This window comes from Astyanax mexicanus, chromosome 10 (genome assembly GCF_023375975.1).
Source record: "Astyanax mexicanus isolate ESR-SI-001 chromosome 10, AstMex3_surface, whole genome shotgun sequence".
Classification (NCBI taxonomy): Eukaryota; Metazoa; Chordata; class Actinopteri; order Characiformes; family Acestrorhamphidae; genus Astyanax; species Astyanax mexicanus.
In genome coordinates, this window is record NC_064417.1 from 25,506,198 (window position 1) to 25,532,678 (window position 26,481).

Here is a 26,481-nt window from a genome sequence, read left to right on the forward strand (position 1 = left end):
TTCAGTTAGAGAATTAAAAAATAGCTTCTAACAATTACAATAAGACATTTACAAGATGTTTCCTACATACATCACATGTTTTATACAGAACCACTCTCTTAAGAATTTTTGAAGAACCATTTTACATATGAAAATAATAGTTTTATAGCTGTCATTATCATAAATGGACTTTTACTGCCCACAATCAGGGAGATGCTTAAATTTTTAGGTTTATATTTAACCCTTAGATATTAAATACTCAAAGGTGTGCTGCAATCACTATCATTTCATAGCTTAATAAAGAATTAAAGAATTCTGAATAACAAATACCTGGTTGGTATCTGGTTGATGTGTGGTTGTGTAGCACAGTGGATAACCGCATTGGAATTGCAGACTAGGCTTAGATTGCCTACGTACTACACTACACTACACTACACTATACCAAGAGAAGTTCTAACACTACATTATATTCTCCTACCTGATAGTGTAACATGATTTAAATGTAAGTCTGATCTGTATAAGAGCATCAATTAAATGCTGTAAATGTACATGTATATTAATGCTATTCCTTATAAAAGCATAAATACAAAATTAATGATATGATATCCCAAAATGACACCAATAACTCCAGACCTTTTAGGATTAAATAATTTCCTTTTTTCTATATTACTATATAAAAACTACTGAAAAGACAAAAAAAATCTATAACCAGGCACCACCAGCAAATCCCGTTTTTCCACAGCACATAAACAGTGTTTTTGTTTCTGAGGTAAAGTAAAAAAAAAAAGAAACAAAAGAAAATAGAAGAAAAAACACTTTGCCGGCGTGTTTATCAGCGAGGGTGTGCGAATGACGCACTGAAAGGGCCTCATTTCCACACATGAACCAGAAAAAACGAACTTATCAGTGAACGAAGGCGTCCGTCCTTCCTTCCTGCCCTGAACGAGAACGCTGCCTGCATTTCAGCAGAATGGGAGGAAAGACGAATCCGATGCTAATAAAGGAAACGGCCATTACAGAGGATCCACCAGCACACGGCTGTGGGAGAACCGAGAGCGGTGCTGCTTAGCGGGTTGACGGCGGTCAAAAGGGGCTTAGCAGTGGAAGCCGAGTAAAATTCACCCACAAATTAGAGCCAGTTTAACTGACCACTTCCAGAAAAAGAAAAAAAAACATAGCTTCCAACTCTGACAGTGATACGAGTTTAACTTTCAGAAACAAAAGGAAATTGCTCACCAGAGATGAACAATCAAACGAACAAAGACGTGTTGATTTGCCTCTGAGTGTGTGAAGATGATACGAAACAGCCTTGAATTTGATATTTCCTTAACCTGAAGTAATTTTCTTTCTGTCTGTTTTATTTTTTTAACTCAAATATAGATTTAAAAAGTCAAAAACAACTAAATTATGCAAATTCAGACCAGTTAAACTAGGACAACGTAATCGTACTAGACCCTGTTCAATCCCGTATCTTTAAGAAACCTAAATTAGCTGCAGTTTTCAAGAAAAATGTCAAAAAAATGTAAAGTCAAGCTAACTTGATTATACAGCATCTTTTGAGTTAACTTAAATTAGTAAGTCAAAAATTCTCCAAACTTAACTTTTATACTTCTACATTCTAGTTTGATCAGTTATTTTCTTCTTTAATATTTAACATATATGTTTATATAATGTTTATATACTTAACATAAAGTACATATTTTTAGCATTAAAATAATACATAATACATACTTAAATACATACTAAATGTACTATTTTGGAACAACTCATATTACAATTTTAATTAAGCTATATTTTACAACATGAAAGCATTAGGTTGTGGTTTTGAGAGCTTTTTTTGTATATTTTTCATAATTTGTAATACACTTAAAGTATATTGTAAATGTACTACTTTTGTGTATTGGTGCACATAAAGTGTACACCGTAATAACACTGAAAAAAAAAAACTACACTAAAGTGCACTATAAGTATACTTAATGTGTATTTCCATTAAATATAGTAAATAGAAAATGCACTTTTAGTATTCTTTATCTAATTGAACATACTTTTAATGCTCTTAAATGTCCTTCCTTTTCATAAGGGCAGGAACTCCATCAAGACACTGGGAAAACTATTCCAGGTGACTCTACCTCATGAAGCCACTGATATTAAAATACCAAGAGAGTGCAGATCTGTCCTCAAAAATAAATGTGGTACTTAATCTAAAATATAAAACATATTCTGGTTTGTTTAACACTTTTTATTTACTTTTTATTTTATTTTAGCAGTGTGAGATTTAGTTCTCCCCCACTTCCATAAAATTAGCTTTGATCACCTGGTTGAATGTGATTCAAACTTGTGATCTCACGATTCTTTTGAAAAGCAGGCAGTTAGACAGTGGTGCCACTATGAAGCAGTGAATCATGACTATTTAATGAGTTCAAGAGTTCAAGAAACAACAGAAGTGTACATCAACTCAGAACTGTGTTTTTATAGTAGTATGTTTTGTAGTGGAGTGGCCCTACAGTCTAACTGCTGCTCATCAGGTGTGAATAGATTATTAAATCAAAGGCTCAGCACTTTATTGTTAAAAGCTTCCCAGTCTGGGATGTAATGTGATAGAGGGAGTTCTAACCTACAGATGGGAAAAAGAAATGGAGCAGTTTCAGCTGCAGAGTTAAGATTAATTTGGACTAAACTAGGTGAAATCAAAAAATGCTCTATAATCAGTTACCAATCAAATTGCCAATACTTTACATTTTGTTGAGTGCACTGCTAAATCCTAATTTATATTACCAGGCACTTGACATTTTGTTTGGTGTGAGACAGAAGATGCTGACAGTAGTTCTAAAGCAAAAGTTCATCTTTTTGAAAACTGTAGGAATAAGTCACTCAGCATATCTTCAGAGGATTAAAATAGTGCAAGCTGCTAATGTTCTGCACGGGTTGAGTGTCTCGGGAGTTTACCTGGAGGCGCCACCATCCGCTGCCACTTCTGAAACAGGCAGGTTTTGAGACAGTCTCTGGGGCTGAGGCTGTAGGTCTTGTGTCGGGACATGAGCTCCTGCATGGGCTCCAGTATAACACACAACTATAGGAAAACACAAACAGAGAAAGAATCAGTAAAAGCGAGGTATGAGGCTATGATACCATTTTTTGTAGCCAAAATGTTACACAGATTATCATTTTTGAGCTATTTTTGTAGCCCAGTAGTTTCAAAGAAACATTTTATTAGGGGTTATTTAATAAATGAACATAAAACAATTATAAATGTGTATATAGATTGATGTCAGCATGAATAAAAGGCTGAAGGCAGCAGTGCTATTATGTAAAATTTATGTTAATATGCATGGTTTTGCTCAACAGTTTGCTATAACTTAACATATAGAAGGCTATCCAACCTAAATTTAGGCAGTGTAGGTTGTCAGAATAACACAATTTATAGTTCAATACTGATACAAAGTATAGAATAAAAACAAAACAGTCAAAATAAAACTCACTAAAACAAAAAAGTCCAAATTAGAAAAAAAGTCACTAAAACTAACTCAAACACATACTGCCCAATACAAAAGGATCCTGTCAAAATAAAAGTCACTACAGCAAAAGTCCAAATCAGTAAACACAGTCACAAAAGTCACAAAACAAACTCAAACAAACCAACATTTTGTCCACAATAAATGTCACTAATACAGACCATGTCAAAATAAAAGACACTAACATGCCACTAATACAAATGAACAGACCATGTCAAACTAAAAGTAACTGTCACAAACGAACAAACAGACTGTGTACAATAAATATCACTTATACAAATAAATAGACCAACTTAAAGACACACATACAAACCTGTAACTGCTAAAACTGCTAAAACTGCTGTCTCGTATTTACCTGCATTTTTTTACAGATCTGAAAAATTCTCTGATCTCTAACTCAAAAACTGTCAAGAGTTTTGTAATTTGTTGCATCACGGCAAAATTATAATATGGTCAAACAATTTTTCAGAGATTTTCAGTAGAGTATGTGTTTTTTAACAATTCTGTGTAGAAGTAAACTGCTTTGTGTTTAGGTTATAGTCAGAATTTTATAATTTAGAACGATAGCAAATAGTTCCCAAACTTTTGATAGGTGGTGTAGCAGGTGGAGCAGCTCTCTCTCACACACACACACACACCATCCTGACAGCCCCTGCGTTCTGACGCTGCTGCATCCCCTCACACTTCCACAGGTCCAGGGGAACAATCTCTGGATGCAGGCCCAGGCAGTGGGGCTATTTCCAGCCTGAATGCTAGGAAACCCACAGGCTTCCTCAGCCAGCGCGCCGGACAGCGCGCACCATCCGTCCCAACACAGGAAACCGGCCCGAGTGCAGCCGCTGATAACCTCCCACACACCGGCCCGTCTCTGTCCCGGCCGTGTCTCTGACCGCGCTAATGACTCATTCTTTTACGAGGTATTTTTACCACCGCGGCAATACGGAGCAATCCTGAGAAACTGAAGCTCACTGACAAGAGCAGAAAAAAGAACAATTATAGAAGAGCTGGACAGCTGACCTCTGACTGACCATCAATTACTGCCCATTCCCAGCACGTAAAATTCATTTATTAACCTTTAAACGCACTGAGGTTTCACTCACAACAGTTCATCTGTACTTTCAATGCTGGAAACCAGGCTATTGAGAAATCAAGATGCACTACATGTCCAAAAGTTTGCAGACAGCCCTTTTATCAAATGCATTCTGCTAATCTTCTAATGAACAATAACTAATGAAGCTACAGGCACCATGTCTAATGACAGGTGTGAGCCAGAGGGGAAAAGATGATGATGCTCCATCCAGTTGAACTAAAAAATTTACTCAATATCACAAATATACATTAGGCAATTAATAAAAAGGGACAGATATGGCCATTAATCAAGAAACTATTGTTTCACACTCAGTATTTTAATAAAAAATAAAAAGAGAAGATTTGTGACATATCTCACAGTAGAAAATGACATTACTGAGTGTGAATTAACTGTTTAATTCAGCAATTACTGAAACTATATCATACAGTAAATACTGTAAATACTGTATACTCTATATGATATGCAGTTAAAAAACTGAAAATAACTGAACTAAGACCTGAAATAGTCATGTAAAATGAGCCCATGGTGATTTTTGTGTCACAGACTCTTTAAAAGCTATGTAAAATTCCTTGCAGTACTTTTTCAGTCATTTTAACAAGTAATAAGTCCCTACGTGACATATACTGTACATCTTGAGAGCATCACTATAGGATGGTGTATGTATCTGCGTTTGTACTTCTGGCCCTATTTACAGAATGTAGATGTGCTGGGTTTGTTTGTGAGATAAAACTAGCTCCTTTATAAACTGCATTTTTTGTTTTGACCTGCTTTCTAGAACAAAATGTTAAAATATAAGTTGAAATTGTTGTTGTGTTTTTATATCAAATGGGTGTGGGCTCTTATGGGTTAACTAATTTAATAAATAAAAAAGTTACTATGCTTGATTGAACCAAATGCTACAAACTATTCGGATATTAAAACTATTCAACTATTCACTATTAATTTTGTCACATTTTATTATTGATTTACAAAGTGTTTTTAAAATGGTAAATTGACTGGTTTTATGTGACTGGAAGTAACTGGCTGGTGATGTTGTGAAAATGGCAACCAAGTAAACACAACTTCCTATAATTGCTTTGGTTTGAACTGGCTATTTTAAGAATTTAAGGATTAGACGAAGGAAGACTTTATAAAACCTTTTCAGCAGTCAGCACCAGTCATGTATTACTGCTGAAAAACTGACCTCTCAGTGACCCCATAATTACATAAGAGTTCAGACAAACATAAAAACCCCAGACTAACTAGCTGTTAGCTAAATGGGAAGTAGGCTATATGGCTAATGCAACATTTTCAAGTTTAGACAAAACTGTATAACTATAATAAAAACAATATGAAGTAAGCATCAGTCAGGACTTCCTGCTAAAAATCTGACCTCTCACTGACCCTGAATTGCATTTATTTTGAGCTCCGCTAAAATCATTGACTAGCTATAGCTAGAGGGGATTTTCCAAATACATTAATGCTAATTTACAATTTCCCCATTTTCCAGATTACAGACAAATAATGAGAGAATTATCTGAAATATGAAGTGACTGAGTCTCAGAAATAAGCACTTCCCGCACATCTCTCGGCTCTGAGGCTGCGGAGGCGAACATATGCAGAAGCGCCTGGCTAAAACAGGGAAACCGTATGCAAACGAGAGCCCGAGTCTCTGAATATCTGCAGGATCCGGATGAGAGTGTTAGACTATTACAGAGCTGTGCCTAATCGGAATTTAATTCACAATTCAGCTCTGACCATCCACCCCCTCCCCTCATTTTTTAAAGCACGCTAGCTTTATTAGCACGGCTCAGTGTTTAGCGTGTGGGGTAACACAGCAGACAGGAGAGCAGTGGGGGAAACAGAACCTGGCTGCTAAATAAAACCCCTGAAAAGGCCTTTTTTCCCTCCTCTCCTCCGTGTTCCCCCACAATAAACACGGCGGTGCACCGGGTGAGCGAGAGCAGCGCGCGAGAGACCCACAATACCGCGCCTCAACAGGGGGACGCTCATTAATGTTATGCTAATTTCCTCCATCCAATTAATTTTCTCTCCCCCTCTTGTTCTCCCGTACGCAAATCGGAGCTGTCACTCACGCGAAAATCGCAAGAATAAACAAAGCTGCCGAGAAGCAGACGAGCTAAATCTACTGCAGGGGTGCTGGTCTGTGGGCACACTCTCAGACACACATACACAAACACACACACAGAAGAACAAATACACATACACTGACTTGTACACTCATGCTCATGCATAAGCAAAAACATTGGACACAGAAATGACTTTCAAAATGCATTCACAACTAAAGGACACAAAATCATAATATTTAGGAAAGTGTATATATTTAATATGGCTGTAAAAATATTAATATGCTGAAATATCTCTATTTGTATGCAATACTGCATTGATTTTATAAGAATTGGTGTCAGAAAGTGATTCATTTCACATTAGATTACACTCTTCTGATTGAACTGAAATGAAGTGAACTTTTATTTTATTCAGAATTTATGATAGTGTATTTTTTACTATGACAGTTTACAGTGCAACAATATACTGTTGCAATATACTGAATGGTAAACACTGTATTTGTACATCCTTGCCAATATAAGTCCTTTCAGTACACATATACAGCATAACATATAACATATATATAATTAGCTGTTGTTGACATGTGACCAATATGTGCATAATTCATGACCATTTACAGGAGTCCTGAGAAAATGATATTTAAAACTATATATCTATTATCTACACAGAATTAGAATAAACAGCAATAAATATTAATGTCCTGTAATTTGATAAATGTGAGTGCATTAATCTTAACCAATTACAAAGCTCCCAAAAAGAAAGCCCCAGTTTTTGCAACTACCATCCAGTTACAACTCAGTATTTAACCTTTAGGTATACACTATATGTGGAGAAATATATATGGACAAAAGTATTGGGACACCTACTCATCTACTGTTTTTTCTTTTCCAAAATCAAGCATATGAAAAACAGCTAATCCTGCTTTTGTTTTGCTTTCTACAGAATTGTGGAGAATTGTTTAGAGAATTTGATTGCACTCAGAAACCAAAGAATATGACCAAATAATTTTTGTTGTATAAATGCCAAAGCGATTAGCCGTACCCCGACAGCAAAGCATTAACCATGTCACTACCCCTGCTGGAGCACACTGTACTTAATAACTACGATACAACACCGCCCACCGTCCATACGGGTTAGCTGAGCATGCTACAACAACAAGCTAATGGATAAATGTGGTAATTCTGGTTGGGGTGCAAATTAAACTGGCTGCCTCATCTGGATTTTTACTGGAAGACTCTGTAACTGGCCCCGCCTCCAATGGGAATTATGTCAGTTGTGAACAGGGTTTATGTGTGTTCACTACTCAGATGGGTTAAAAATGGCAACTAAAATCCAGTTGTGTGTCCAGTTCTTTAGGGTCAAAAAAAAAATTACATATTTTTTTACAAGTGCAACCTAACAATGGGCTCATCTTAGACGCACAGTATTGTGAGTGTGTGTATGAGTGTGTGTCTGTGTGTGCGTGTGTGTGTGTGTGCCAGACTTACCCTGAGGTAGTTGAGGGTGAAGTTGGTGAGACCCATTCGGGTGATGTTTTTGGAGAGCTGCTCCAGAACCTGAGGGTCTTGAGCCTGAGAGCAGAGACGAGAACCATTATAGCCTTAAAACACATACTCACTTGGGTGCACACACACACACATACACACACACAGTCAGAACAACTGTGGGTTGTGAAGCCCACAAATCCCTGTTTAGAAGCTCTGCATATTTATACAGGAGTGTTTACACTTTATAGCCGTGATTATTATTCACCATGAATAGTTAAAAGAATGCATTACAAGCCGTGAGTTTTATTGCCATTGAGAATATACTGGATTATGAAAAATATAATATAGCTATAATATAGCTATATATTTATAATATAGCTATAAAGCAGACTTATTGAGTCGGTATCTGCTAATAACTGGTGGGTTATAACTGTACTGTTACAGGGCTAGCTTTCTATAGAGAGTATATTACTGAACAGAAAATATGAAATATGGTAAATTAGTTTAATATAAGCCATTGTACCCACGACCGTATCAAAGCAGTGCCAATATTACACGTTATAGCACAAACGTCGACTGTGCGATTATACCACAGTTCCATTATCTCTGTTTATTGAAAGATTTTGAGTTAAAGAGGACTAGAAAATGCGATCTGTTTGGTTATAAACACTCTGTGAGTTAAAATAATTCCATTGCTGCTCTGTTTGTAGCTGCGATGTTTGGCCTGTAAGTGCTGCATCGTTGCTAGATTACCTGTATGTTGCGAGGTAATACATGGAGAGCTTTGGTTACAGTGAATTACCAGCTGATAACGGCGCTCATAGGACATCTCTCAGCCAATCACATTGCAGGGTCGGAACTAACTGTGGTGTAATATATCGATATATATTGTTTTGATATCAAAATTTGTATGAAACACAGGTGCTCTAAACTCCCTAAGATTAAATAATATATTAATTGATTTTAAATCAAAATGTTTGATTCTAACGAAATCAAAAATATAAGTTGAAAAAAAAGAAAGAATATATTTAGGTGTTACAAATTAAAGTAATTTTTTTAGGTTGGTCCAAAGTATCTTTTTTCAGTGTGTGTATAAATATGTTATTTTTTATATTACTAGCTTTAGTAATATAAAACAAACAGCTTTAGTAACATAAAACTTTAGTAAAAAACCCCAATTAACTGACATGCAAAAAGTCATGGGACAATAATATAAGGTTTAATAGTAGGTGCAAGATAGATGGGACATTCCCTTCCTGAAATTGCATGTGCATTTAACAGTCCTTAACCCACAGTGTCACATGTATACCAGGAATACACAATACACACAAGGCATTACCACCCACAGTGGACAGTGTACAGATCAGTGCACTTGGTGGTAATGATTGTGACTGGCGGCATCTGGTTAGAAAGTGACTGTTGTGAAATCACATTCACATTCAATGCAGGAGGAACAACTCACACATGTCCCTCAGTTCAATGAGTCCCACAGAGTTCTTCAGGCTTCATGGCAGAAGTCATGGGACACGATATTTGAATATATTCAATTACACTTTAGCATTTGTAAATAATGTCAGGTTTAAGGGGTTACGGTGTTGATCTGACAGTGACCACACTGTAAAAATCTATTAAAGCCTAAAATATTGTGAGTAGTAATGTTTGAGGGGTCGCTTTACTCTCTTTACAGAGTGAACAGGTAATACCCCTCAGAGTGTATATCTACACAGGGATGAGACAGAGCTTTCCCTTGAGGTTTTACTACTATTCAGGTTTTAGGTGTTAGCACTGGAGAAAAAGAGAAAAATGAGTGGTGTTTTTTTATTTATTTATTTTTGGCTGTTCTACTGTCGCATATTCAAAGCGATTTGTATACTGGCCTGGAGAGTGTAATTAAGTAAAGTGGATGCGCACCAAATGGCATATCTGCTTTTGTTTCTTCGGTTTCTTGTTTCCTTTCAGGGATTTTCAGGAGCGGCAGAAAATCGACCCGACGGGTTCGGGGCAAGAGCTTTTGTCAAAAGGCTGTAATGGGACAAAGGCCAAGGCTTCAATTACTTTGAATATGTATTTGATTCGGGTTTTTGGGGCATTGTGTGTGGAGTGCACTCGAACTGCTAATAAATATTGATAGAGGTGGTGGAAATTGTGATTTTTTTCTCCTCAGGAGCCCAGGAGGATTAGCTCAGAGAAGCTCTATAAGCTGCGTTCACTCTGCCTCTCAGACTATGGCTACAAATACATGGGACTTAATACTTAAAGCTCAGAGCTAGAAAGCAGTAGCAGAACATGTTCGGAGAGCGGGTGTGAGGAAAATGTGAGGGAGTGTAGTGTATAGAACTGCAGAGAATTTGAATTAAAGGCATCTCTGCAATAGTATTTATATATACATTAATAAAGCCCCATTGAGATAGTGTCCAAGGGTCATTATTAGGGGTGGGAGGGAGAGGAGAGGGAGTGCTATAATGTGTTATATTGGCACTGCTGTGCTGCAGTTGTAGGTATGAGGCCACAGAATGATTATTGTGATTATACTACACTTCCATTATTGCTGTTTGTTAAAAGATTTAAATAGGATCTGTTTGGTTATGAAAAATCTGCAAGTTAAAATAGCATACCTGTCAAGTTTTAGATTTAAAAATAAGGGACATTTTCCTCTGTCCACTCCCACCAGCCCACCAGCCCAACGAAGGTTCAGTATCCCTTACATTTTAAGACAGGTTTAAAAAAATCTAAAATAACCACATGTGAAACACTTACAGACTACAATTAGATTATCAGAATCTGAAATGTTGTGGACATTCCTACATATGTCATTCTTTTAATACAGCCAAATTAAAACCCCTTTTCTAGATATTTAAAAAAAGGTTAAGATTTCATGTCTTTTTTGGCATAATGCACTCTTTTATATGATATACTTTTTTTTATTTAATGGATTTAAAATTGAACAAAAGGTGCACAAATTCTGCAAAATGACTGTTGGTGACCTAAAAATAGTATCATGAGCTTTTACTAAAAGGACATGGACCAGATATATTCTATCAGTAAAAATTAGTCTTAATGGGCCTACTAAATTAATAATTTTTAATTAATACTTCTTTCTTTTGATCACTCCTGATCAGTTCAGTTCATTTCGGTCCTCTACACATTTCTAGTTAAACTGAGTCACAAACTTTATTTTATTTTATTTTAAGAGGTTTAATCTGTGTGTTTTATTTCGGAGACGAGTATTTTTAAGCAGCTATCAGAAAAATCTCATCATAGTTTCCATTAACCTACCGTTACCTTTCTTTTAGAAAAATCGCTGTATATCCAGATATGTTTTAACATCAGCTGCTCCGACGAGCTGCCTGAACTCACAGCGACGGGGGGCTTACCTACACTGACCCTCCTTTGCAAGCTGATTGGCTGTTTCTCCTGAAAGGCGGGACTTTCTCCTTGAACCGGCTCCACGATTGGTTAAGAGACACAGAGCGGTCAGTGCCCTGTCTCCTCAATAATATATGTTTTTTATTTTAATATAATACGGGACATTTACGGGAAAATACTAATACGGGAGGACGGCGGGAAAAAGGAGTAAAATACGGTAGTTTCCCGGCCAAAACGGGAGACTTGACAGGTATGAAATAGTTCCATTGCTGCTTTGTTTGTTTGTAGCTGCGCTGTTTGGCTTGTAAGCACTTTAATGCTGCTAAGGTATGTGGTGGAGTAATACATGGAGAACTTTGGGTACACTGTAAGCCCGGATAAGTTGAGAAAACCGGTTGCCTTAAAAAAGTAAAGTAATGGGTAATAAAAAACTTAAGTTAGAATAACTTAAAACATCAAGTTTTTACAACTAAAGGGGAAGTTGATTTTACTTTTTTATTTTTGTTATACTGTAAGACTGGATGAGTTGAGTGTACTTAACTTTTTTAAGGCAGCCGGTTTGCTCAAATCTTAAATTTACTTAAAAAAATTTGAGGACACGGTTGCCTTAAAAAAGTTAGGTAATGGGGAATTGAGTTAGCATAAATTAAAAATATAATAATGGCACTTATCAAACACCTTTAAGCCAATCACGTTGCAGGGTTAAAACTAACTGTGGTATATTATCTCGATATATCATCTCAAAATCAATATTTTAAAACAAAGGTGCTCTAAACTTCTCCCTAAGACTTTAAGAATCACCCTTCCAACTTGACTTGTGGTGAAGTATATTGGTTGTCAAATTCTGTGAAAGTGTGTTTATTGGGGAGCGTGCAGACTCTCATATTTGTTAGTCATGATCAAACAAGTTTAACCTTCCTTAGTGTGTGTGTGTGAGTGTGTGTGTGTGAGTGTGTGTGTGTGTGAGTGAGTATGAAGCGATCAAACACACTGCAGTAATATTAGCGCTGCCTTTCTCTTTTGGTGAGAAGCCCTCCTCTCCTCTCCCTAAGCGCTCTATCCCTAAGATCTCTCTCTCTCTCTCTCTATCTTTATTTCTCTCTCTCTCTCTCTCTCTCTCTCTCTCTCTCTATCTCTTTCTCTCTCCTTCTTCTTCTTCTAGTATGGTTGGTATACCCAGAGGGCCCAATTTAAGAGCATGTGAATTTCACATGAACACAGTGGGCTGGTAGTGTGAGCAAACTTTCCAACATTGTGCATTTCGAAATCTACAGGGGGTCTGGAGAGAAATGTAAAAAAAAAAAGAGAGAAAAGAGAAAGAAAAGCACACCCCGGCTCCTGCAAGAACCAGCTATGCCGTCCGGAATAGAAATGAGAGAGTGAAAGCCGGCGCTAGAACCAGTCTGCGCAGTAAAACGGGGAGTTTGCGAGGTTTGCGGGCCACTGTCTTCATTTCCTTCATCGCAGCGTGCTGGCGGAGTTCGTTACACTCTGTGGAATTAAGCAGATTACTAATTTGACCTTCTTATTATTCTGTTTTTCTTTCTTTGCCATAGACAAGGCTTTCTTTCATCTGAGGCTGCCTTTGATGTCGTGAAAAAGAAAGTTTTCACACTTTCTGACCAAAAAAGAAAAAAAGGAAAAAAAAATATATAAAAATCACTTCTGCTTTAAGAGCTCCTCAGAGTGACCCATTCTTTCACTAATGTGTGTGGAAGCAGTCTGCATATCTACAGTAAGTGCTTGGTTTTATACACTTGTTGCCATAAAAGTGACAAGAACCTGAGATCAGAGATTTGAGTGGGTGAGCAAATACTTTTGACACTAAACTTTATTGTGTTCCAAATATTGAAATGCTATTTTAGAAAAACAGTGAACATAAAATATTGCAAATTAGTCCATCGCTAGCATTTTTGTGAGAATATGCCAGACATGAAATTTTTTTGATTGCTTTTTACATCATAAAGGACCCTATTTTAGCAATCTATAGCGCACCGGTCAATTGTGCATTGCACAGTTTGATTTAGGACATGTCTGTGTGTCTTTGCTGGATTTGCACTCTGTAGCATTTTATTTGTGTGTATAATGAGCAGGGGTTTACACATGCTGAGCATGAAGATGGCTAAGATTTGGGTTTGGGTGGCTGACTGTTGGCTGTTGTCAGGGTTTAAATCGGTCAGTGGTGCACCTGTATTTCCTGCTGCCAAGACAGAAACACAGCAGAAATGTACCTGAACACACCTCACTTTTAGACCACCACTATGCCCATCGGTGTAGATTTATTCCTAAACCCCGACGCTATATTAACGCTTTGTGCAGGGTGTAAAATAGGGCCCTAGGAATCTAATTGATTTTTATAAAACTAAACCTAAAAGCTGAACTAATTGTTGCCCTCGATTTTCCATTGTTCCATCTTGTGGAAAAGTCCTTATTACCTCAGTACTGAGGAATGACAAAGACTATATAATATACAAATCAAACCATGGTGACAACCAAGACAAAGGATCAGCTGTGTCCCAGCAAGCAGAACTCTGCCCTGGTGGTCTTACTATAGAGCCATACGACCAAAAAGGAAGTGGTGATGATGTCACACTCACATGCATGGCGAGGACGCTGCGTGGGATGAGCTCTCGGTACTGTCTGATGGTGAAATGCCACGTCTTAATCCGCATCAGATCATCAAAGGCGAACTCCAGGATCAGACGGCCTTCCGTACACACCTGCCCAGACATCAACAGACACAGGGTCATGCATTAATGTTAATGTACAGTACATACATGCTGATCAAGCAGTGGTCTTCCTCCCTGCTCCTGAAGAAATATCCACCAGCAGATCCACATCGATCTAACCTTAATCCACCTCGCCTGATCTCACTAATTACTGCCCTGGAGCAAGGTAGATCTTCAGGAGGAGGGCTAAGGGCTGCTGTGATTAAGTAAAGAGTATTTAGAGAGTACTTAGATAAATCAAAATGAGCTGGAATTGAAAGAATGTTGATTAGAACTTCTTACACTGTATTAAAAAACAGCAGTCTTAATTTACATGATGTAAATTATTCAAATGGTCAAACTGACCTGTTTCAAAGGTTTTAAAATTCTGGAAAAATATTTTAAATCATGAAACTCAATCTTACACCACAATTAGACTTAATCAGTGTAATGAACATGTAAATGTAAATGTAAAACTACTACTTAAATGTGTTCGTATTAAATATGATCATTTATTTTCATATTACATAAAAAGGTTTTGGTACTGGGCACTATAGTCATTATTTGTTATTTTATTAAAAAATAATAAATGAATACAGAAATGATTAAAAAACAGTCAATCACTACATTGACAAATTCAATGTTATTAAAAGGAGTTTATCATGCTTTTGTTGGGGTAAATTTGTTGGGGTAACTGTCAAAACTGTCCAGTAAAATGTATTTCTTCTAGATTGTGGAGAATTGCTGTGAATATTTGACTGCATTCAGCCACAAGAGCACTCATCTCTAACTCATCCCAAGAGGACTGCATTGAGCATGACCAATGCTTGCCGGCTTTATACCCCTCTAGCCCATTCACTTCTAGCATCAGGCATGGTGCCAATAGGGTCATAACAGAAAATACTTCTCTACAGAGACTAGACAAGCTGTGTGCATGCATTTGCTCATCTGTATCAGCAATGGGTGCAGATTAAAGTAGCAGAAGGTGTTCATTTAAAGGGGTACCAACAATTCTTTGGACATATAGTGCATATACAGAGACTTTCAATGACTTTATACCATGTTTAAATGCTTTAGAATTGTTTTTAAAACTTTTTTTAAAGTTTGTTTGACACTTAGAGTCTTTAGCGTTTTCATGTTTAAGGGGCTAGCACACTCATTAACCAAAACATTTTAGATTTCTCTCACTGTACTATAAAATTTACTCTACTGTTGGGTAGTGTACCTCTTGGTGAGAGATCACTGACTGATTGACATGCCTCTACACTGTAAAAAAAAATATTTTAATATTTACTTAAATATATAAATGTATTTAAGTACTATCTACAAGAATAATCTAGCACAGTCTAGCCACTTAAGAATTTCATATATAAATATATGTACTACTGGGTGTTTTTTTGTAATTGTTTGTCATCAAATACATTTGTAAATTTCAGTCTAAATGCCAAAGTAAAATGTACAACGCTTTTGTAATTCTTTCTTTTTGTGAGAATGAAAACTGAAAACTACAAGTAAAAAGTCTCTTACATGATCTACGCATGTGCAGTGAATCCTGTAGAAAACTGCAAAGATTTGTACTTTTATTTCCATCGTAATATACAAGCAAACTTTGTCAGACGCTCTCTTTATTCTATAGCATATCATGTGGTGAGACCATCAAGAAACTACTACTTTGAGACTCATTGAGTGCAGCGTGAGCCACCAACACTCTAAAAGTAATTCTGTGTTTCAGTCAGGAGAACTAATATTATTAATTTGAGTGAACTTATCGGCCAGTACAACAGTGAAATGAGTTCAGAGAACTTCAACCTGAAAACCAATGAAAAATGTGATTTCAACCAACTTTTAAACTATATGTGTCAATGCTCTTTCTACAGTGTTGGTTCATGCAGCTTTCCTATAGGCTCCAGTTACCATATATTTGCATATTGGGTGTGGCCTCTCCCTTACTTACCATCTTTGTTTTGTTTGTTGCCCAAAGCTACTTTGTCCTGGGCGTACAGTAATTATAATGTATGTGTTGATTACCAGGCCACAGTGTTGTAGAGCTGTACGAGCACATTAACCTGTGTTCCTAGTGATCACAGTATGCTGGCTTTGAGCTACAGAGTTCACTCTTATACTGCTCCAGTATTATACTGTCAGTATTGGCAGTTAAATAATATACTAAATATGTTGAGAATACCTATGGTTAACTTAAAACGATAAGTTATGTGAATAATACTAAAGTTTTATAAACCTGAAAGTGTATGTTAAAATAAAGATGAATTTTTAGTTTATTTAACTAAACAGATCATTTTTAAATAGGAAAAATTAAACACTTAAGTTGTTTTAACTCAGTGCTATTTAGTACTATTTAGTAAATGATAAAAGCCATGGGAGAATGTGGCGCTGCATTGTTTTAGTAAAATCTCCTAAGATACACTAAGTAAAATCTAATTGAATATTGAATTGTTGCAAAGTAACATTTACTGAAAAATTTGTAGTAACATACACTGACAATTATGAATAAATATTACTTGAATATATGCTCTGTTTAATTTACTTGCTGTTTTTACGTGGAAAAACTTTCCTAACTTTTTTTAAGTAAATCATACTCCAATTTTTTTTCAGTGTACAGCACACTCAAAGATATTTTGCCCAGTTGACTGACATTAAGATGGTTGTACATCATCAGAATGAGAAAAGCAGGAAGGTCGTTTCGACAAATTGCCCACAATTTATTTGCAGGAAATGAGAAATGGCTAAAATAACAAAAAAGACTCAGAGCTTTCAGATCTCAAATAACGCAAAGAAAACAAGTTCATATTCATAAAGTTTTAAGAGTTCAGAAATCAATATTTGGTAAAATAACCCTGGTTTTTAATCACAGTTTTCATGCATCTTGGCATGTTCTCCTCCACCAGTCTTACACACTGCTTTTGGATAACTTTATGCCACTCCTGGAAACTCCAAAGAAACTCATCAGACCAAAGTGGTCTCTTATTTTTTCCAGAGCTGTATAAGGTTTCATTCCATTCCAAATGGTTATTTTTTAATGAAAAGGTGTATATAAAAGTTACTGATTACATTTACAAAAAGAAATCGAGGGAAATTCATTACAGTGAGCTTCAGTTTTCTTGATATCAGCTCAGACTTAGTCGTACTGGAGATGAAACCACAGCCCTGCTGTGTTCTCTGAGAGTGGTGAACCCAAGATCGCAGATGCGAGAATTCTTCAGAACGGCGCACAAAAAACGGCAAAACAACACAAACCCAGGAACGGGGGGCCGGGGTCGCAAAACTACTGCCAATTAAGAAAAAATAAAGGCAAGAAAAACATTTCACTGTTTCGCTGAATTTAGCGCAGAGCTACTCGGAGCACCGATGTTTCGTTGCTGCGGCAACCGGGGGGAGGAGGATGGACGGAGAAGAGGAAGGGGGGAAATGAAGGGGGGGGGGGGGGGGGGGTAACAGCTGATTAGTTGGCATGGCAACGGCAAAGATGTAATCCCGCCAGAGCCACTCTAATCAATGCCCCCAGCACAGATGGTCTCTGGAGGATCAACAAGAAAAGAGGCTGCCGGCGAATGCAGCCGAGTCACATGACCACTCTCTCTCTCTCTCTCTCTCTCTCTCTCTTTCACTCTTTCTCTCTCCATCTCTCTCTCCAACCCTCTGTCTTCTCCATCGCTCTCTTACTTTCTTTTTCCACACCAACCACACTGAAGTAAAGCAAAGCCATGCTGAAAGAAGCCATCTTTCTCTCTTTCTTTCATTCTCTATCCCTTCTTTTCCCAGTTTTTTATTCCATTGCACCTCTTTCAAACTCTTCTTTAACTCTTTGCCTTTTCTTGCTCTTCCTGTATCTCCTCCTTCTTTTCTGTCTTCTACTATTTTTACTGTTTTCTCCTCCATCTCATTATCTTTCCCTTCTTCTCACTCTCTCTTCCTCTCTCTCCTCCTCGCTTCCTGTCTCTATCTTTCTCTACCTCTCTTTCTCTACCTCTCTTTCTCTCTCTCTCTCTCTCTCTCACACACACACACACACACTCTTTATCCATGTCTCTCTCCAACACATTTCCCATATTAACCACATGGAATAAAATCAAAGTCACATCTTCTTCTTTTCCACAACTTTATTTTTTTCTTCTCTTTTTTGCTTTCCTTTTCTGCCTCTTCTGTCTCTCCTCCTTTACCCTTTCTCTTCTGTTTTCCTCTCTGTATTCTACTCTATTGTCACATTTTATCCTCATCCTCTTGTACAATTTATTTGCCATTATCTATGTCTAATTTTCTCCTTCAATCATGCTATTTTTTGCTTTCTCGCTTTTTCTCTCAAACACAATTCTCACCATTCTCTGCACTCTGCATATTTTCTCCCTTTCTTTTGCTCTTTTACTTAGAGTTCTTTCTCTTTTATCTCTTTTTGTTTGTTTTCAATCCTTTCTGCTTTATCTCATCTATTTCCTCCCCTTATTTGCTCTATTGTTTTACTTTATCTTTTCTCTCTTATTCTCTCACTTTCTCTCTCACTCCACCTTTTCTTTCTCAGGCTTTCAGTCCTATATCTCTCTCTTGCTCTCTTTCTGTCTCTCTAACACAAACCTTTTCTCTTTACTCTCTCTCTCTATCCTATTCACTGTTTTGTTTCCTTTTTATCTCATTCCCTTTCACCATAATTCCACTTTTCCTTGTCTTATTTGGTCCATCTTTTCTTTTTCCATCCTTTAATCTCTCTCTCTCGCTCTCTCTCTCTAATCTATTTCAAATACATACCCTCGCTTCATCACTCCATCTCTATAGTGTAATGAATGAGTTCAGTGTTAATGAAATATGACACACACTTATGTATTTACAGTACACACAGCAGTCTGTGGAAATGAATAAAGTCACTATATTTATCACTTATTCTGGTCACCAGCTCTGTTCATTAGCTCTGATTGAATAACATGTAACATAACATATACTTCTAAATACTCATCATAAACTCTTAATACAGCACTTACAAAGAGAAATAATACAGGCCCATATCACGCATCATAAGGCATAATGAGGGTGAATGTATTTATAATATGTTAACATGCACTTTTAGACAGTTTACTCTGTCTACTCTCTAGCCCCTCCTTCCTATTATTACTCTTATGTGCGTCTTGTTAGTTTCCAGCTTTATTAAACCTGTGTTCACTAGCGGTCTCTGTCTGTAAAATTTTGGACACCCAGGGCCCTATTTTAGCCATCTATAGCGCACCGGTCCATTGTGGAACACGCTGATTGATTTAGGGCGTGTCTTTGTCTCTTTGGTTTCGTGAGAGCGCAGAAAATATGCCTTGTGCAGATCAAAACGCACAAAAGGCATAAGCTAATAATTCTCTTAATTAATCATAGGTGTGTTTTGGGCGTAGCATTAAATAAAACAATCAGTGTGCCAGTCATCATTCTCTTTAAGAGGCAGGTGCGCTCTCACTTTGATGCGTTTGTATCTTAACAGGTACACCAGCAGCTCATTTAAGAGAACAGCAATGATATTTTATTCTTTATCCTGTTTTATGTTGAGTTAAAAATTGGGTTTGCGCTCTGCAGCTCGTCCGTTGGTGTGTGTGTTCAATGATGAGGGGTGCACACAAGCTGGGCGCATCTATAGAACTGGACTCTGAAGTTTGACTGTTGTCTAGGTTCATTTCAGTCAGTGTGTTGCACCTGTGTTTTCTGCTGCCAAAGCAAAAGAAATATGCCAGAAATTTACCTGAACACACCTCACTTCCAATCCATCACGCCCATCAGTGTAGATTTACTCCTAAACTCCAACGTTATTTTAATGACACGGGCACAAGGTGTGAAAATAGACAGTTGACGGGGTAAAAGATAGCAAAGAGCATCATGACTCATCTTGGGCAGGGGGTACAATAGGGCCCCCAGTATGTGTTCTTCCTACAGCTCTACGTGTCTATGTGTCCTATCCAAGTCTGATCTTTGTATTTAGCAGTTTATAAGACACTAATCTAAATATTGTAAGTCAGTTTTAAGTGTTTAAGTCTGTCTTAAGTCGTTCTGTACATATCTGCAAAATAACCCAAAGCGCTCGCAGCGTGAGGTAGCCAGTGTAAATCTGATACGGAGGGACGGCATTGGATTTGAGTTGTTGAAACAGCAGGAGCACTCAGACTCGTAAGGGATAATGCAGAGAGATTACCCCTTAAAAGATGAAAGAGCAATAACCCCCTGGAGTGAGCAATAGCATAGACTACACATTCAACCTAATTTAACCCTTTAAAGAGCAGTGCCAAACTGAGGCTAATTGTGCAGTAATAGCCGGATTTCTTTTATATGTAAATAAAGAGATCTACACTCTTTACCGTCCAGTCTTACCGTCCAGGAGTGCAAAACCTAATAGAGCTCTGGGAAAAAAATAAGAGACCACTTAAAAAGGACGAGTTTGATTTTTTTCTTAAATTGAAAACCTCTGGAATGTAGGAAGATCACAGCCATCAAACCAAGCTGAACTGCTTAAATTTTTGCACCAGGAGTGGCATAATGTTGTTTAAAAGCAGTGTGTAAGACTGGTGGAGGAGAATATACCAAGGTGCATGAAAAACTGTGATTAAAAACTGTGATTTCTGAACTCTTAAAACTTTCTGAATATGAACTTGTTTTCTTTGCATTATTTGAGGTCTGAAAGCTCTGCATCTTTTTTGTTTTTTTTTCAGCCATCTCAAACATATACCTATAAATAGCAAAATCAGAGAAACTTATTCAAACACTGAAGTGGTCTCTTCATTTTTTCCCGAGCTGTACATCGCAAAACAATGCTCTACGATACCTTATGGCACCTGTGTCTGAAGAGGATAAAATACTCCCAAATAATAAAATACCATTAATTATTGATTTATTGGTGTTGGTTTTACAGAATTTCATAACCAATATTCTTCACCACAGGTTTACCCTATTCATTTGATTAGCGCCACCATGTGGAGTAATGAAGCAAGTCAAATTTGGGGGCAAATACATTTTGATGCCATGTATCACAAACAAAAACAATATGATACATCGCAATATCAATATTTTGTCCCATCCCTATCACTGTCAGAACTAAAACACTATTTATAATAAAATACTTTATTATATAATATTATGAATTAAGGAATGTTAAATATCCATGCAACTGGAACTGGAATGTCCCATTTATCTGCCACCCACTGACATCAAACCTCACTCCAACTCCCATAATTCACCTCACTTTGCCATGAGCACACTGTGCCAGTGTTTAACTCATTCACAAGATAAAACCACACAACATATACTGTTGTGCAAGTTATTTAGGAGAACAAGACTGGAACATTTAACTATATTCAGATATATTTATGTGTTAAATGTATGTGTATTAATGCTTTTACATAATATGAAGTTGCCCTACAAATTATGTCAACCTTTCATGATTTAATCATTAAAAAACAATTAATACATAATTTACATAGACTTTTAAAGTTCCAAATATTTTTTTGCTTACAATACATACAAAGCTACACAAGATCAAGAGCATTTTGTTTGTTTGTAGAGTAACTTTATGACTTCTTTATTATCCACACAAGAATGAATGTTTCAGGAATATTTCTTAAGAGTTTAAATATATTTCCTCTATTCTGAAGCTGATCAGACTGAACTTGATCTCTCTCTCTCTCTCTCTCTCTCTCTCTCTCTTTCCAATATTCCAGTCTCTAATATTCGACCCATCTATGCATTCCCGCCACTGACTTTATGACGAGACACTTTTTTTCATATTTGCTGTTGAAATATTGAAACGCTGAGGCTGGAAACACGGCTGTGGCTGGAGGAGAGGAGGGGAAAGGTTAGCGGCGTGTTTCAGACGGATGGAGCGGAGGAATACAGTGTGTGGAGCGGAGATCTCGGTGTCTCGGTGTGTGTATCAGTGTGTGTGTATCAGTGTGTGAGTGTATGAGACGGTTCACTGTGGGATTCCTAATCACTCTCGACAATAAACAAATATAGAATAATGGAAGTGATTAAGGCAGGGAATGATTGTGTGTGTCGTGTTGCTGTGCTTGTTTGATGTATTGCTTTGTTTACTGTGTCTCCCATGCAGACAGACACTCACACACACACACACACACACTGGTGGATCTAGGGGAACAACAGCCTGTTCGTATCTGTAACACTCATACACATTTGCCACACAGAGAGCGTCAAGCACATAAAAATACACACACACAGAGGTCTGAACACACCCAGGCCAATAATTGGGTTCTTCTTAACTATTGATTGATATATTTACATTTTATTAAAAAGTGATTAATTCCTCCATCAGATGGATAAGTCTGGGTTTGTTGGATGCCAATAGAGTCCTGCCTGTCGTACTGCAGGAAGCCAACCATAAAGTTTGGTTGAGGGGGGATAATGAGCTGTTTGTCAGTTTTACACAATTATATGTTTTAAAGTTTGGAGCTCTGACGTTCCTCACATGTACACACCCTTCTATTCTTCACACTTATACCTGACCACACCCCTCCTTCCCTCCAGTGCCTCACCTTGGTGAACATGGGCTTGCCGTGCTGGGTGACCATGGTGCACTGGTCGCAGTCCACAGTGATGCAGGAGTTGTGGAAGGACTCTTTGGAGTGTTTGAGGATGTAGTACAGGTCTGTCACGCCCCCCTCAAACACCGTGCTGAAGTAACGGGGGATGAGGGTCCGCCCGATAGCTGAGGACACACACACACACACATAGAAGATACAGTAAGATTAGGCCCATCATGTTCAAATACTTTACCATGGTACTGGATAAATGACTAAAACCTTCTAATAGGGGAATGCCACGTTGTATCATACACAAAGATTGCATCATGAGTTTTGAAACAAAAAAAAAGATAAATATTGTAAAGATACTGATGTTTACAAAATTGAAAAATTATACATATTTTTACAAAGGCTACAGAATATTTGAGAGAACTTTTCAATTTAGTAAGGATGCACAGAAATGAAAAGTTTGAAAAAAGAGAACAAAAAATGTAACTTTTCACGTTAGGCTAAATACTGAAAACTTTTATTCCCAATTTTTAATTCATTTTGCAATCTACAATATACAATATATAATAAATACAGTACTGTGCAAAGGTTTTAGGCACCAAAACACATTACTTAAAACCCTCTCTGGCAATTAGCCTGTTTTTGACAGTAAAATATCATATACTGCACCTTTAAAAGCATGGCTTTTATATATGGACCAAAGTAGACATAAAACAAAATTATATATATAATTACAGAATATTTAATATACATATTACAGGATTCTTCATCCACTCTGGTTAAAATGACATAAAACAAGAAGATTTCAAATGACACACTCTGGAGCAAACAACACTCCCAGACACTTTCTGTTCCAGACGGGCCGATAAATGACCGCAGTAAAACGCTGGAATGCCCATATATCGCTCTCTGAAATGGTCTGAATCAGAAAGATGGGTTTTGATAAACAACAGCCAGCAGAAAAGTGTGAGTGGGTGTTATACAACCCCATAGCCCAAAGATCATTAGGACAGGATGTGTGTGTGCATGTGTTTCTGTGTGTGTGTTTTCTTCTTCTTTTAAGACTAAAGGCGAGCGATACAGGAGTGGGTGAGAGAGAGGAGGAAGCTGAGAAATGAACTGGCCATATGTATACTGTGTAAATTCCACCACACTGAAAATCACACAGAGAAACTGAGATTCATACGTGTGCATGATTTCCATGTGTATAGATATACATTATATCAGTGCAGTTTTGTCATTTCAGCTTATTTACTTTTGCCAATAATTATGCTGATTTAATATATTCTCTGGAGACAAAGATGGAACACTTTGGAGATGAGATTAGACAACACTTTTGACAGACACTGCAATTATCATATTTCTTTAACTATAAGGCGCATCATATTATGAGGCGCACTATCAATAAACATCTATTTTTATACATAAGGCGCACTGGATTATAAGGAGCATTATGCGACACTAGTAAGGAACAACAGGTCTCGCTGCTGGGTGGCGACTAGCCACGATTAGCGGCTATTGCCGCCCAACTGACAGCACTACACTGCCCTACAGGGCTAAACTGCCGTCCTAAAGGCACTACATGGAGGAACCCTAAGCGTAGCTAGCGGTGCTCCAGTACTAGCTGGGTTTAGCGGAAAGCTACAGACCAAAAATACTCACCTCTGAATGGCAAAAGAGCTAGCCCTTGGCACGGTTAGGGGCTAATGCTAATACTGCTGGAGAACTAAGCTTAAACTAAACTGGAACTAAGGTGCACCGGATTGAAAGGCACACGGACAATTTTTGGGAAAATTTAAGGATTTTGACTGCGTCTTATAGTGTGAAAAATATGGTAACCACAAAAACACAATCCCCACTGTGAAGCATGGTGGTGGCAGCATCAATTCAACTGTTTTCACTACAACATTACAGTGTTTTGTAATAAATTACTGTCAAAACTCCAATACACATTGACCATGATTTCAAACCATAAAAGCGGAAAACGTACAGAGGGCCTAATCCTATTTAAAGGCACAATGATCACCATAAATATATTAGTATAGAAGGTCATTACCTTCTACAGTGGACAGCACCATAGAGAGAAATGATTGTGTCTGGCAGCATTTGGCTAGAATTGTCTGTGAGAACAGACAAGTGACTCTGGCAGAAATTACATCCACACTCAGTGCAAGAAAAAACACACATGTACTATAACTTTTGGATATGACAAAATTCATGGGACACAATATAAGTTGCATGACATGTCAATGTATTTATTTGAAATGGATCACTTTTATTTACATATTATATTATGTGGCTATTTTTGGCTTATCCAATACCAATAGCAATATTGACATGCAAAATATCTCAACAGAATGTGTATAAATCATTTTTTTCTTCTTTAAAAACCACTGTGTTTTGAAATGGCTGTCAATTGTAACACTCTCCTTGAGTCAATATCTCCATATTATTTTTGATTATTATTGTGCATTATTGGCATAATTCCTGCTGATTCTGATTGGTCAAATGATGATAAATAAAGCTTCTCCTTCATAATTCCTTAATTCCTCTACAGAGGTGTTACATATCCAGCAGATACAGCTGCCTGAAATCCACACTAATGCGATGGGTCTGCCGTCGGTGCAGTACAGATATTCTGAATGTAGGCAGGCTTACGGAGCGCAGGTTCTGCTCAGAGATGAAGCAGCTGGATCGTTTGTTTGTTTGTTGAAGTTTTGTGAAACTCTGCATTTCTGACAGATGGCTGTTCAGCTTAAATCTTTCTCTTCACGCACGTCTTCAGGCATTACTCACCCATCAGATTTATCTCCAAAATACACCTAAATATCGTAAACAGCAAAATCAGGGATATAAAGATTTGAAAAAAAAAAATAAGAGGCCACTTCAGTTTCTAAATCAGTTTCTCTGATTTTGCTATTTATAGGTTTATGTTTGAGTAAAATTAACTAAATTTTTTTTTTCTATAAACTACAGACAACATTTCTCCCAAATTCCAAATAAAAATATTGACATTTAGAGCATTTATTTGCAGAAAATGAGAAATGTCTGAAATATCAAAAAGATGCAGAGCTTTCAAACCTCAAATAATGCATAATTATAAAGTTTCAAGCATTTTAGCTTGGTTTGATGGCTTGTGATCACCTTCTTCTTGATTATATTTCAGAGGTTTTCAATTTGGTAAAATCAAAGAAACTCATCCTTTTTAAGTGGTCTCTTATTTTTTTCCAGAGCTGTATATGCCTTGTTTTCGAAAGAACACCCACATGTGTCATATAGCATAAATACTTAAATTCAGCCCATTAAAGGGTCCTGTCTCAGCGAAACTCAGATCAGGACTTTAAATAGTCCACTCTAAAATCTACTTTTGACCTGCTGTTGTGCTTGGGTCACTGTCTTGCTGCATAACCCAATTGTCCATGAACTTCAGATTATGGTCTGATTGGCCAAATATTCTCCAGCAGGATTTTGTGATAGAGAAAAGATTTCATGTTTTTTTGTCAGCTATGGTTAGCTGCACAGATCCTGAAGCACCAAAACATTCTAACACTATTGCACTACCACCACCATGTTTCACTGTTCTTATTGTTGAATTTAGTGTTAAATAATATCAGATGATACAGAACCCAGGTCTTCCAAAATTTCACCAAGTCACTAAGTACGGATAACATTTTGTTCTGTTGTTTATTTGTGGGTGTATTTGTCTATCAGTCCATTTTTGTATAGTAACAGGCACTAAGCTGGTCATTAATA

General features: G+C 37.2%; 1 protein-coding gene across 2 annotated transcripts in view; it reads right to left on the bottom strand.

Annotated features, from left to right (window-relative positions):
* Positions 1-26,481, bottom strand: part of ldb2a (LIM domain binding 2a) — a 126,030-nt gene that overhangs the window by 22,917 nt on the left and 76,632 nt on the right. For both annotated transcript variants that reach the window (XM_022683987.2, XM_022683986.2), the window contains exons 3-6: positions 22,732-22,904; positions 14,099-14,221; positions 8,136-8,219; positions 2,926-3,049 (exon numbers count right to left, since the gene is read on the bottom strand). In XM_022683987.2, coding sequence (XP_022539708.1) covers positions 2,926-3,049; positions 8,136-8,219; positions 14,099-14,221; positions 22,732-22,904 — 504 coding nt within the window. The remainder of the gene's footprint in view (positions 1-2,925; positions 3,050-8,135; positions 8,220-14,098; positions 14,222-22,731; positions 22,905-26,481) is intronic.